Source organism: Sinohyriopsis cumingii, chromosome 18 (assembly GCF_028554795.1).
Source record: "Sinohyriopsis cumingii isolate HCF-2022 chromosome 18, ASM2855479v2, whole genome shotgun sequence".
Lineage (NCBI taxonomy): Eukaryota > Metazoa > Mollusca > Bivalvia > Unionida > Unionidae > Sinohyriopsis > Sinohyriopsis cumingii.
Window position 1 is genome coordinate 29335225 of NC_142978.1, and position 14741 is coordinate 29349965.

General features: G+C 36.0%; 1 protein-coding gene across 2 annotated transcripts in view; it reads left to right on the forward strand.

The window, feature by feature from the left end:
- LOC149776298 (integrin alpha-V-like) overlaps positions 1 to 14741 on the forward strand; it is a 236831-nt gene that overhangs the window by 162573 nt on the left and 59517 nt on the right. For both annotated transcript variants that reach the window (XM_089942762.1, XM_089942763.1), the window contains exon 10: positions 4175 to 4378. In XM_089942762.1, coding sequence (XP_089798888.1) covers positions 4175 to 4378 — 204 coding nt within the window. The remainder of the gene's footprint in view (positions 1 to 4174; positions 4379 to 14741) is intronic.

Below are 14741 nucleotides of genomic sequence, written 5' to 3' on the forward strand. Positions count from 1 at the left end.
GCAAATGAAAAAAAAAAATCAATCTCAATCATGAAATACAATTTATTGATGTTGCTGCCACAATAAGATATGGGCATTTGTTTTGTTCTTCAAAGCTGGCCTTTAGCGGTGACTTCAATAACGCATGCACTTCATCAAGGAAAGCCACCTACAATCTTCAATAAAAACAAAGAACTTTTCTTCAAAGGAAGTCAGTACCAGACTTTTTCATTTCCCAACATGACTGGAACACGTTTACTATGCTGTGAAAGTTTCCTTTTTGTATTGAAAACGTTTGTGCTTATAAATGCTACCAATTGTGGCTTAAAATGCAAACTAACTTTTACCGACATGGGACGTACTGAAGAGTAAGGTGCATCATCTTTTCTTGTGTGATTGTGCTATGTTTATCCACTGAATTCAGACCTATCTGACCTGTGACAAAATTATTGAATATTTTTAATCTGTGTGCATTTTTTCAATGGAATTACTTGTATTGTGGTTTCAATATATGTGATGAGATTCACATGTGAGTACACGGTGTTGATACTCTATTCATGCTATACATAAGACATGTATGTATAATAATAATAATAATAATAATGAGGACTTTGTATAGCGCATAATCTTTAGAAGCTCTAAGTGTTTTACAACATTAGACAATACCTATAAGATACAAAACATATAATAATATTATTACAAAAACATTAAAAAATAAAAAACATGCTGAGAATATTTCAGGTAGGAAACATTATTAGGTCTTTAAGTTTTTCTTGCAGTCGAAATAAGTGAGTTTTGAGAGCCCTCTTGAATGTAATCACTGTGTCTTTGTGTCTAAGTTCAGTGGGCAATTCATTCCACATTGCTGGGCCCTGGTATGCAAAGGAACGCTGTCGATATGACTTTGTTTTCATAGTGGGAATAATGAGTATACGATTGTCAGAAGAGAAGCGTAAGTTTCTTGCTGGTGTGTACACATGGGTGAGATCGGATAGGTATGTTTGACTAGAGTCTGACAGTGAAACGTAGCACAGAGAACAAATTTGGTGTTTGATTCTGGATCGAATGGATAGCCAGTATAGGGTACAGAGCAGTGGGGAGGTGTGCTCTGATCGTGTTACTCTAAGTATGATCCGAGCAGCTGTGTTTTGAACTTTTTTAAGTTTCTGGGGTAGACATTGAGATGAACCAGACAGAATTGAGTTACAATAGTCCAGTCTTGAAAGTACTAATGAATACACAAGTGTTTTAGTGGCATCAACTGAAAGATATTTGCGAATGGAGCTGATGCGTCTCAGCTCAAGATATGCAACCTTGCATATGTTCATGACATGTTGGTGCAATGTGAGAGTACTGTCCAGAGTAACACCTAGGTTTCATACTGATTGTGTGAATTTAATGTTGGTGTTGCTGGTATTTATTGTTTGAGGTAAAGGATGTAAATGAGAAAGTCTTTGCGTTGTGGTCAGAATGGCCTCAGTTTTATCATCATTCATCTACAGCTTGTTACATGTCATCCATGATTTCACATCAGAAATGCACCTCTCTACACCTTGGATGGTAGCATCAGCTTCAGTTGGGTGGCTAGATTTGTATCTTTAGGTTATCAGCATACGATTGGTGAGACACTGGATGATGATCTATGAAACTTGAGAGCGACTGAGTGTAAAGAATGAAGAGAACAGGTCCAATAACAGACCCCTGTGGAACACCACAACATAGATCAACTGGGCTGGAGTGTATTCCATTTGCAGATACAATTTGTGTCCTGTTGACATGTACACATACATGTACCATTCCATGGTTCTCTAAATAAAGTAAAATATATATGCCTTATCTGTTTTCACTACAGGTGTATTTCCAATTTAATATGCATCAGTTTAAGATGGTAACTTTGCCAGTGAAGCACATATTTTGCTACCCACATTTATTACCGACCCCCCACCACCCACAAATTTGTTTGGAGTACATAGATCATTTTCTTCAGCTAACTAACCTGGTTGCTTATAACATGGTTCGGTCTATAACACGGTCGGGTTCTACGGCTCTCAACTACCATGTTATAGCGGGGTCACAATGTATGTCAAATTTGAAGCTGAGGCAGTTTGTTGTTAGGGTAAATGGTCAAACCAGCTAATTTGCTGGATGATGGAAAAAAGTAGTCATACTCACACAGCAGAAATGGAAGTTGTCTTTTGTGCCATTATGACAGGTATTGTGTCATATACTCATCAACTTGTGTGATGAAAACTTTAGTCTTTGAGATCAGATACAAGTTACAGCCATTTTCATCAGGGGTCATTTAATATTCAAAACTAAAAGGTAGGCAAAGTTTTGGTTCATAGGTTACAAAGAATTGCCAAATATTGCTTATTTTGATTCCCTTCTCATCATTTTGAACATAAGCTGACTGTCTTTTCATCTCAGCAAGACTGACTAATCTAGATATTGTGACATGGTACACAAAATAAGTTAACATCAGAGATTATTTTAAGTTGGTGATGGTTTCATTATAGGCTGGATTAAAGTGAGCAGGATACCATAATACTGTGTGAACAAAAATTGGGGAGAAAACAACATATATATGTATTTTATGATTTGCTGAATAGTGCACATAAAACAATCTTCTTAATAATAATAATAATAATAATAATAATAATAATGATATTCAATGCATTGTAAATGTTAACAAAAGTTTGAATGGTGAACCTGCATACAGAGCCACCTATGTAGCAAGTTTTACCTTTTTTCCATGGACAGACTCTCTTCATTTCAAGTATCAACAGCTGCCATTGTGACATTGATTTGAAATGTGTTTGATTTGCTCTGTGTTCAGTTTATTATTTATTAAGTAGTTATTTAATGGATAAATATTTTAATATAATTAAAAAAATAATTTGGACAATGAACATTGGCCTATGAAAAAGTTTAAATGTTAAGTCCACTCTCATTCGGTCCAGTTCAATAGATGATACTTTAGATGTCGTTCTTCATCTTTTAACTGCCGTGTGAAATTCTGTCCCAGATTCAATTTTCATTTAGTTGGCAAATCTGCAATTTGAAAAATGTGCTCTTGAAGAAAATGTTTGTAAGCACTGGGTCATGGTTTGTAATATCCATGTCTTGAACTGAATAAGTTTACTGTAGATGGCATGATAACAGTAAAATTTTGATTTATTTGACCAGCTTTATGTAGACGGCATAATAACAGTACAATTTTGATTTGTTCGACCAGTTTAATGTAGATGGCATAAAAACAGTAAAAATTTTATTTGTTTGACCAGTTTACTGTAGATGGCATAATAACAGTAAAATTTTTATTTGTTTGACCATTTTTATGTAGACGGCATAATAACAGTAAAATTTTGATTTGTTTTCGACCAGTTTACTGTAGATGGCATAATAACATTAAAATTTTGATTTGTTTGACCAGTTTAGTGTAGATGGCATAATAACAGTACAATTTTGATTTGTTTGACCAGTTTAATGTAGATGGCATAATAACAGTAAAATTTTGATTTGTTTGACCATTTTTATGTAGATGGCATAATAACAGTAAAATTTTTATTTGTTTTCGACCAGTTTACTGTAGATGGCATAATAACATTACAAATTTTATTTGTTTGACCAGTTTAATGTAGATGGCATAATAACAGTAAACATTTTATTTGTTTGACCAGTTTACTATAGATGGCATAATAACGGTACAATTTTGATTTATTTGACCAGCTTAATGTAGATGGCATAATAACAGTAACATTTTCATTTGTTCTGATGGTTTAATGTAGATGGCATAATAACAGTAAAATTTTGATTGTTTTGACCAGTTTAGTGTAGATGGCATAATAACAGTACAATTTGGATTTGTTCGACCAGTTTAATGTAGATGGCATAATAACAGTAAAATTTTTATTTGTTTGACCAGTTTAGTGTACATGGCATAATAACAGTAAAATTTTTATTTGTTTGACCAGTTTACTGTAGATGGCATTATAACAGTACAATTTTGATTTGTTTTCGACCAGTTTAATGTAGATGGCATAATAACAGTAAAATTTTGACTTTTTCGGCCGGTTTAATGTAGATGCCATAATAACAGTAAAATTTTGATTTGTTTGACCAGTTTAATGTAGATGGCATAAGGATATGATAATTTAATAGACAAATTACACTGAATTTTTTTTTCTAAATGCAGTGTGATGGTGATATTACTGTCATACCCATTGACCAACCCCAGAGTGGCTCTAAGTTTGGATACATTGTTGAAGGGATCAATGTTGACAACAAAGGGATGGATGAATTGTTTGTTGGAGCTCCATTCTACTCTGACTTTGTGAAGAAAAGAGTTGTTGCTCCTGAGACAGGACGTGTATATGTGTATCGTGTCACAACAGAAAAGGTTAGAAACTGTATCATGACTTTTATAAACCTCTTGCAAGCAGTGCCATGTTGTGGTTGCACCCATCTGTCTGTCTTGTGCTCATTATGATGCAAGAAGTACCTGATGAAGACAAATTTGATGGGCATATCTAGATTACTTTATTAGATTTATTTTGCTACTAAAATTGTTCCAATTATTTTTAAATTGAAATCATTTTAGGATTAAACTAAAAATATTTGGTGCAAAGCCCCATTAGCATCATTGTATAAAAACCATTTGACACTGACAAATGAAATTTGTTCTGCATCGTTTTGCATGTATATGTCGGTAACCTAATTAGATTTTTCATGCCAATTAAGCAATGTTGATATTTGTGATGATTGTTTTTGAACATTTTGGAACCAGTGACTTTGTGAAAACCTGGTACCATTGTATAAAAGCCACTGGACATGGACATATTTTGATGTATTCGCAGATAACCTGTTTTGATTTTCATGACACTAAAGTAATTTTATATTTTCCACTAAATGTTTTAACTTAAACGTTTTTGGTTGAAGTATGTGTGGTTAACAAAACAAATAATTCCTGAAGGGCGATACACGCATGCCATCTTTTAAGACCATATTATTTTTATTACACCAGATGTTTTAATTGCTTTAGAACTGTGAATGACATTAATAAACTGTATGCACATCTTTTGGTGGATGTAACATTTTTAGAATCTTGGCTGATGCTGTACATGCAGATAAAATATAATTCATTACAGAAGATATTGTACTTAAATCAAAAATTGCTCTAAATTGTTAAATTTTTGTGAAGGAATAAAAATTAATTCCTGAGGTATCATAACTAAAATAATTGCAAATTTCAAATGTCCAAAAGAGATTGCAACCTAAACAAGCACGAAGAAACAAATAATGGACATATTAATATTTTTTACTTGGAGAATTAAAAATTTCATATTGATAATTATAAATGCTTAATAGTGTCTATAAAACGAGGGAACACAGAAAAATAAGTTTTAATGGCCATAATTCAAATACCTACTCTAACTGCATATTGTTTCTCAGTCCAAGGACATTATTTGTTTTTTCTTCTCAGTACATGGGCTATTTTCATGTATCTTCTACCCTTTTGTTGTTCTGGTTCATTGTTGTATTTATATATTTCCTTTCAGCAGTTAATAATGCCTCAAAGTATAGGCAAATGTAAGAATAAAAGGGTAGTGTCAGATGCCTGTTTGTATCCATGGCATGTGTATGCACAATGGTTGCCCTATTTGTTGTTGTGGACAAAGTTTGGGACTTGCCAGACGTCTCCAGTTTAGAGAGGCTCTCTTGGGCACAGCTGAAGGCAAACCTGGTGTTGCTCCCTCACTTGGCAGTGGTGATGCAGCTGACTCAGAAGGCATTTGAAGGCCCAAGAGTGGCCAGGCATCCTGTCCCCTCTTCTGTGCTTTCACTCAAGGACTCATCCAATAGGTACAGAATCCATTTGTTTGCTTGGCCTCTTGGCCCCATAAGACCCAGACTTTGCATTCAGCTCTCTCTCCCATGTGGGAATTTTGGCAGGTACATGATGCCATCCCCTTTTATGGCTCTGAAGGCATAGGAACTGAAGGCAAAGACAAAAGTTTCTGTAGCCTTACACAGCATCCTTCAATTTGTTGAAGGGGGAATCTTTGTTTCCAGCAGCCTTGAGGGGACTGTTAGAGGCTACGGCCAAGGTATTGAAACATACGGTCTCAGTATCTATGGTGATCTCTTAATCTCAGGAGGAATCCAGCCTTGAAGATGTTTAAGGACTTGCAGGATCACAGCAAAAGCCACTTTATGGTTTTCCCCTCTGGACACAGGTCGTTTCTGTGATTTTGTTTGGGACAATAGATCTTCTGTTCAGGTTCTTCCATTTGGCCTAGCTTCTTCATCTTTAACCTTTTGCAGGGTGATGGGTGTAATAATGGCTCATTAAGGTCCTAGTTACTTAAATGACTAGTTGGTGCGGAGTGTCCTCTGATGTTCCCTTCTGATGGATAATATATATACTCGATTTTAAGTTGACTCAACTACAAGTCACTACACCCCACCCACTTTTAGCACTTCAAAGACCTATTAGAGTTGCACTTTGGAAAAATACACAGGCCGAGAGAGAGAGAGAGGAGAACCAGTTATCTTATTGGGTGGAATATGTCACAAGTAAATTGACATAATACAATTTGTTCTAATTAAATCTGTTAAAATACATGATGCTTGATATTTGAAATCTAATTGTTTGATAAATCCATCAATTCAATTACAGGACATATTCCATTATAAAAATAGTTCTGAGTGATCCAATTCACAATATCCCATAATTTGTTAATTCCACACATCTGACAAATAAAAAATGAAGTTCAGTCTACATTTTTTATAATTCACAATATACTATACCAAATCTACTGTCATCTGGTAAAAAGTCCTAGAATCCATCCTTATTGATCATGGTCTGAAACCCTCCTTCAACTAGTCATTGTAAATTGTCATCATCTAGTCATTTTAAATTGTCATCAACTAGTCATTTTAAATTGTCATCAACTAGTCAGTAAATTGTCATCCACTAGTCAGTAAATTGTCATCAACTAGTCGGTAAATTGTCATCCACTAGTCAGCAAATTGTCATCATCTAGTCATTGTAAATTGTCATCATCTAGTCATTGTAAATTGTCATCCACTAGTCATTTTAAATTGTCATCAACTAGTCAGTAAATTGTCATCAACTAGTCAGTAAATTGTCATCATCTAGTCAGTAAATTGTCATCATCTAGTCAGTAAATTGTCATCATCTAGTCATTGTAAATTGTCATCCACTAGTCATTTTAAATTGTCATCAACTAGTCAGTAAATTGTCATCCACTAGTCAGTAAATTTTCATCCACTAGTCATTGTTAAATTGTCATTGTCTTGTCATTAATATCATTTGACTCCATTTCTTTGGCTTCACTGACATATGTGTCCATATGTGGAGATTGAGCACAGGCTGAACGTATCCAAGTCCTGGCTTGATCAGAGGATTGTCACATAGGAAAACAAACATTAACTGGATATTGTAGAACTTTACTTGGCACTGAACAAGTACGTGTAGTAAATTCTCAGCTTGATCAAACAGATTGTCAACTTGAAAATAAACTGAGTTATGCCTATACAAGCCAAGCGCTTATAGGGCCATGTGCACATGCAGAAAACATGGGAAACATTGGGTATTAAATCTAACATTTGGAAAATGAAAATACAACCAAAATTGTTATTGCATCAAAGACAGTGGTTATATAGCAAGCACAAATATTAATACAAATACAGGTTGTTATGGCTTGCATGAAAATATACTTACCCACAGTAAACAACATTCATGGACACTTCACCATGCAGGTAGTGTTTAATTTACATGTAATATTTTCAAATTATTAAATTCCAAATAATTGTAGAGGCAGTATTTTGTAATGAATACTGCCATGAATAGATGCAGTGCATACCATATCTAAATGGGAATAGAGGCATGAAAATGTAAAAAATATTTTAATTTACATATTTTTGTGCTCTGCAAACATCTAGAGTTTCCAACATTAACCCTAGATTTTAACAAAAAATGTTTGTACTTTGCACTTGTAAGTCAACTCCTACTCTGCTAGAATAAAATGTCTTCTTTAAATACATTTCCCAATCATAATACCTTAAGAGAATTACTACTACCTCACAAATCCAGCCCGCCCAGATACTACTCTTAGGTAAAGGGAGATAAAAGTTGTCTGGAGACCTAAATGGTCTTTGGGTAGAGTGATCTCCTCTTAAGTATAAGGATTGGCAGCATAATGCCTCAACCCCTCAGTTACTACTTCTGCTCATGCCAAGAAGCATGCTCTTGTCATGAGAGACCTTGCGGATGTCAGAATCTACATGGGAGATACAGGATCACAAGTTGGAGGAGTTTCACATCTGTATTTCCAACTTTGTTTTTCCTATGCCAACAAAGCTCTGTCTTTATAATTTGCTAAAACTTTGTCATCATCACACATTTAGGTACTTGCATGGGGAGCCTAGGCAACTTCATATTCAGTTCAGGCTGTAATTATGTTGTATGTGCAAGTCTGTAGCACTTATAAAACCTTCTAATATATGTGAAATTCCATTACGAATGGGTACATATCAGTGAGTTTCCATTCCAGTGCATTCATAGCATGCAGATGCCAACTTTAATGATTTTTTCTCATGCCAAAAAAATAAAAACGTGGACTGTGGGCCTTTTTCCCTACAGCAAATTGCCACATAATGGATATTATCGCACCTTCTTTGCAAGTATCATAATGGTGCTTTAGTTCTCTTTAAGGTAAAAGATTTTGTCATTAATATAGATACTTGTGCACATTTCTGTCTTTCTTCTGCTCTGGTATATGCACGTTTTCTATACTTAGTTTACTCAGTTGTATCTTCTTTGTGCATGTTTCCATAGGTTTGAGTGATGTTTATCTGCATAAACATTCCATCATATTTACTGAGCACTTAGAAACTTGCACAGCTAGCCTATACAACTTCACAAGATAGGTTCGGGCAACAATATTGATATGCATTTATGTCTTTTTGCCCTTAAGAAACTCTTTATATATGTAAAATGTCATCATTGTTTGTTGTAAGTTTCCTTTACCATGGCATCCTTAGCCTTGGAATAACATGCTTCATGTCTTCTACCTGTAAATGCTGTCCTTTACCTTCCCTACAAGTAGTATTGCAACTGAGATCATCTGCTATCACTTTTTTCCAGGTAACCATCATTTGGTATAGCTCTGTGCCCACTCTGTATTCAAACATCACATGTGCAGGCCCACAGGTTTGTACTTCTTTTCCTAACAGGTGGTATTTTCATTATATTTTACCTGTGTGCTTCATTGCTTTATTAGACTGTCTGTTATCAGTTTCTTTTAACATTTATCTCTCCACTGATATTGCATTCTAAAGACAGGTGCAGGGCTACAGTTTCATACATCTTACTCTATTTGTCTTACACATTAGAACTTTGGGCAAAGCACAAAAATGTGCAGCTGGGGATGAAGACATCGCCAGTCTGCATGCTGACCTTTCCTCAGTGTGAGAATTTCTGGTGGACAAAGGAGATAAGTCAATCCTTACCCTTCAGCCATGACATGCAGGACATAGACACACTTCAAAAACAGTCCAGCATACAAGCCATCACAATAGAATTATTGGTGACTACTATCTACCTTGCCTTCTTGTGGTTTGCCTATATTCCTATTAAGGACCAGCAAGGGAAAGAGCTACACAATCAGCCATGTTCCCTCTCGCTCAGAAGACATATGGACCAGTTACGTGCATCTAACATCCCATAACCCATCATAACCTGATGATCCTGATAATATCCTCAGTACATAATGGCCTAATTCCACTATGACTATCATGGGACACATAATGGCCTATTTCCACTGTGACTAGCATGGGCCACATAATGGCCTGTTTCCACTGCATGGGCCACATATTTCCAATGGCCTATTTCCACTGCATGGGTCACATGCTAGGGATCATGAAGGGTCAAATCAACAATATTACAAAACTCAATCACTAACAACCCGACTTCTAGTATGTTGAACCCAACTTTTGCAGACATGTGCAGGGACCAGTCTAACTGACATAACACTTCATTACTCATTCAGTACGATGCCAGGATTAGTTCCTAATGTTTAAACAGAGGTATTCAAGATGTTGCTTGTTCTCAAGTTTCAACAGATGTCAATTTGTAATCGCTCTATATTCTGCTATGAGAAGAGATTTCTTTACTAAGTGATTGTATTGAAGTCATGGTTTCTGATTCAGGGCATTCTTTGAGTTTAGTGAGTGGCAGACCTCATCACTGTTTCGCAGCTAAGTCTCAAGCATTACAGGGTACTTCAGCCTCACCTCAGGCAACATAGAAGATGTTGCTTGTTCTTAGTGATGTCATCAGTTCCAGATTATCGGATGTCACAGAAAAATTCAGCCTTTTGAACCTCCATGGAGGATGTTTTCTGCCTTTGAACCCTGGAATTCTGCCCTCCTCCTCCTCCAACTCCATCAACAACCTGGATCAAGGTCAATGCATATGCTGATCCTATGATGCAATGGAGTCCAACATAATTACTTCTGCAGTTATTGACATTCTAGCCTGCCTTCATCGTCAGTTTGTTGGTGGTTCTACCTTGGCCATACACAAGTATTTCATTTTGATACCCAAGCAGCTGACAGTGACATCGACACTCTGGGGATACCAAAACCACACTCCATATGTATGAATCAGATATCCTTTTATGACACTGAGCAGTTAGAGTGCAATATTGTTTCTGTGGCTTCACTCTTGGACTTTGTCTCTATCGATTTTTTCTCCCACTCTGAATACATCAAGGCATGTATTGGAATCCATCTCAAGAATGGCCCAAGTGCTGAGCAAAGCCTTTCAACACACTTTGGCCAATGCTGTAATTGCAGGTACTAGTTGCAGTTGGTAGAATCCAACTCATTGCTCTCTGCTTGTACTTTCCTATAGGACCGCCATAAGGCCAAGCAAAGAGCGCGGCTTTTATTCTGTAACCAAAGTGGATAAAGCACCAAGAGGGTACTGATGTTCATCCCAACATTTCTCCAGGGTTTTCTTCCAGAATTTTCTTGGTCCCAAAGGCAAATGGCACTCTGTGCCTGATCATTGACCTTAATGACCTCATGTACCTTAGTTCTCAATGGAAACACCATGGCACATTTTAAATGTCATCCAAGAGGGAGACTTTGCCATCTATGTGGACTTGAAAGACACATACCTTCGTGTCCCTATTCACAAAGTTTTTAGAACATTCCTGTGATTCACCCACATTGTATACCAGTTCAGGGCAATCCCACTGGGACTAACATCATCGTCTTTACTTGAGTAGTAATGGCACATCACCGGACCATTTCTGCGACAGAAACATCAAGTTACTTGGACAACATCCTGCTTTAACAGCAGGTGAGTTATATCTAAACATGACATGATAATCCTTGTTACACTGCTTACCAACCTGGGCTTCTTGTCAACAAGGAAAATTCTGACCTAGTACGATCTCAACAATTTGTTCACTTAGGTATTGAGTACAATACACAAGTGACATAACTTGTCTCCTTCAGTATCGGGCATTGAAAATCTGAACCATGATGGCTTCTATCTGCACAGAAATCCTTTGCCTACTATTCTTGCTCAATATGGCAGCGGACCTCATTGTCCTAGGTTACCTTCATCATGAGTGGGTAGATCTAGGTCTTTGTTATTTACCGTTGGCTGCACATTTATACAGTACTTCCTCATTATAAAGCCCATCTGTATACTTCTGTCTCTCATGAGACATGGATAAGCATGGAACACATCTATATTCATAAATCATATGTATAGCAATGGATCAGATTGATCATCATGGATCACATGTATTGTCATGGATCACATTTGTAGTCATAGATAACATATATAGTCATGTGTATAGTAATGCATAATGTTTATATTCATGGATCATGTATAGTAAGGAACACATGTATAGTCATGTAACACATGAATAGTCATGAATCATGTATAGTCATGGATAATGTGTAGTCATGGATGATGTGTGTATCCATAGATCACAAATATACTCATGTAACACATGTATATTCATAGATCATGTGTAGTCATGGATTATGTGTGTATCCACAGATCACAAGTATAGTCATGTAACACATGTATAGTCATGGATCATGTGTAGTCATGGATTATGTTTGTAGCCACATATCATGATTATAGTCATGTAACACATGTATAGTCATGGATAATGTGTAGTCATGGATTATGTGTATAGCCATAGATTACAAATATAGTCATGTTACACATGTATAGTCATGGATAATGTGTAGTCATGGTGTATGTGTGTAGCCACCGATCACAAGTATAGTCATCTAACACGTGTATAGTCATGGATAATGTGTAGCCCTAGATAATGTGTATAGCCATAGATCACAAGTATAGTCATGTAACAAATGTACCATCATGGATCATGTACATTTGTGGATCACATCTATGGTCATGTAACACATGTATCATCATATATCACATGTATGGTCCTGTAGCACATGTATAGTCCTGGATTACATGTATAGTCATGCAATACATGTATAGTCACTGTGCACATGTATAGTCATGAAACACTTGTATAGTCATGCACCACATGCATATTATTTGAACTTTTGGATCACTTGTATAGTAAATAATCATGTGCACATTTATAGTCATAGAACACGTGTATATTTATGGATCATGTGTATAGTAATGGATCACACATATAATCATGGATGATGTTTATTGTCTTGGATTATGTATTTAGTCCTGAATTACACAAATAGTCATGGATCACATTTATTGTCATGAAACATGTATAGTCATGGATCACATGTGTGGTCATGTGACACCTGTATAATCATGAATCACATATATTGATCACCTTGATGGTGTGGCAATGTATCACATGTACAGTCATGGATCATGGGTATGGTAATGTAACATGTATAGTCATGTAACATGTATAGTATGGATCACTTGTAGAGTCATGTATCATCATGTGGCATGTATATTCATGGATCATACGTATTCATGAAGCACATATATAGTCATGTATCACATGTATGGTCATGTAACACATGTATGGTCAGGTAACACATATATGGCCATGTAACACATGTATGATCATGTAACACATGTAAAATCATGATTACATGTTTAATCATGGATCACATGTAACATATATATGACCATGGATAACATGTATGGTTATATAACATGTGTATGATCATGTTGCACTTATAGTCATGGATCACATGTAGGGTTGTGTAACATGTGTAAAGCCATGTATCACATATATATGGTCATGTAACATACATAGTCATGGTTGACATGTATGGCCATGTAACATGTATAGTCATGGATCACATGTATAGTAATGAAAAACATGTATGGTGATAAATCACTTGTATTTCATATAACAGTCATGGATCACATGTATTGTCATGTAACACATGTATGGCAATTGATCACAAGTATGGTGATGTAACATGTATAGTCATGGATCACATGTATTTTCATGTAACACATGTATGGCAATTGATCAGAAGTATGGTGATGTAACATGTATAGTCATGGATCACATGTGTGGTTATTTAACACATGTATGACCATTTATCACATATAGTAATGAAACTCGTGTATGGCCATGAATTACTTGTATGGTCATAAAACATTGATGGATCACATGTATAAACATGTAACACATGTATGGTGATTGATCACATGTATAGTCATGTAACATGTATGGTCATGAATCACATGTGTAGCTATGTAACACATATATGGCCATGGATCACTTGTATGGTCATAAAACAGTCATGGATCACATATATAGTCATGTAACACATGTATGGCAACTGATCACAGGTATGGTCATGGATCACATGTGTGGTTATGTAACACATATAGTCATGGATCATATGTATGGTCATGAATGACATGTGTGGTTATGTAACACATATAGTCCTGGATCATATGTCTGGTCATGGATCACATGTTTGGTTATGTAACACATAGAGTCATGGATCATATGTATGGTCATGGATGACATGTGTGGTTATGTAATGCATCTAGTCATGGATCATATTATGGTCATGGATGACATGTTTGGTTATGTAACACATAGAGTCATGGATAATTTGTATGGTCATGGATGACATGTTTGGTTATGTAACACATCTAGTCATGGATCATATGTATGGTCATGGATGACATGTTTGGTTATGTAACACATAGAGCCATGGATCATATGTCTGGTCATGGATCACATGTTTGGTTATGTAACACATCTAGTCATGGATCATATGTATGGTCATGGATGACATGTTTGGTTATGTAATACATCCAGTCATGGATCATATGTATATTCATGGATGACATGTTTGGTTATGTAACACATCTAGTCATGGATCATATATATGGTCATGGATGACATGTTTGGTTATGTAACACATAGAGCCATGGATCATATGTATGGTCATGGATGACATGTTTGGTTATGTAACACATAGAGCCATGGATCATATGTATGGTCATGGATGACATGTTTGGTTATATTATTGTTGCCATTGTATATATGGCAGCCAATGGACGAAGAATATAGGAAACCCTGGTAAGAACAACAAATCCATGGGAAGCTAGTTTCTCACACTGGCAGAGTCCAGAACTCAGACCCACATGGAAAGAAGTGAGATGGCAGTGATTGGTTAAGGTGAGCATTTTAGACCATTCAGCCAACCGGAGCCCTTTATAG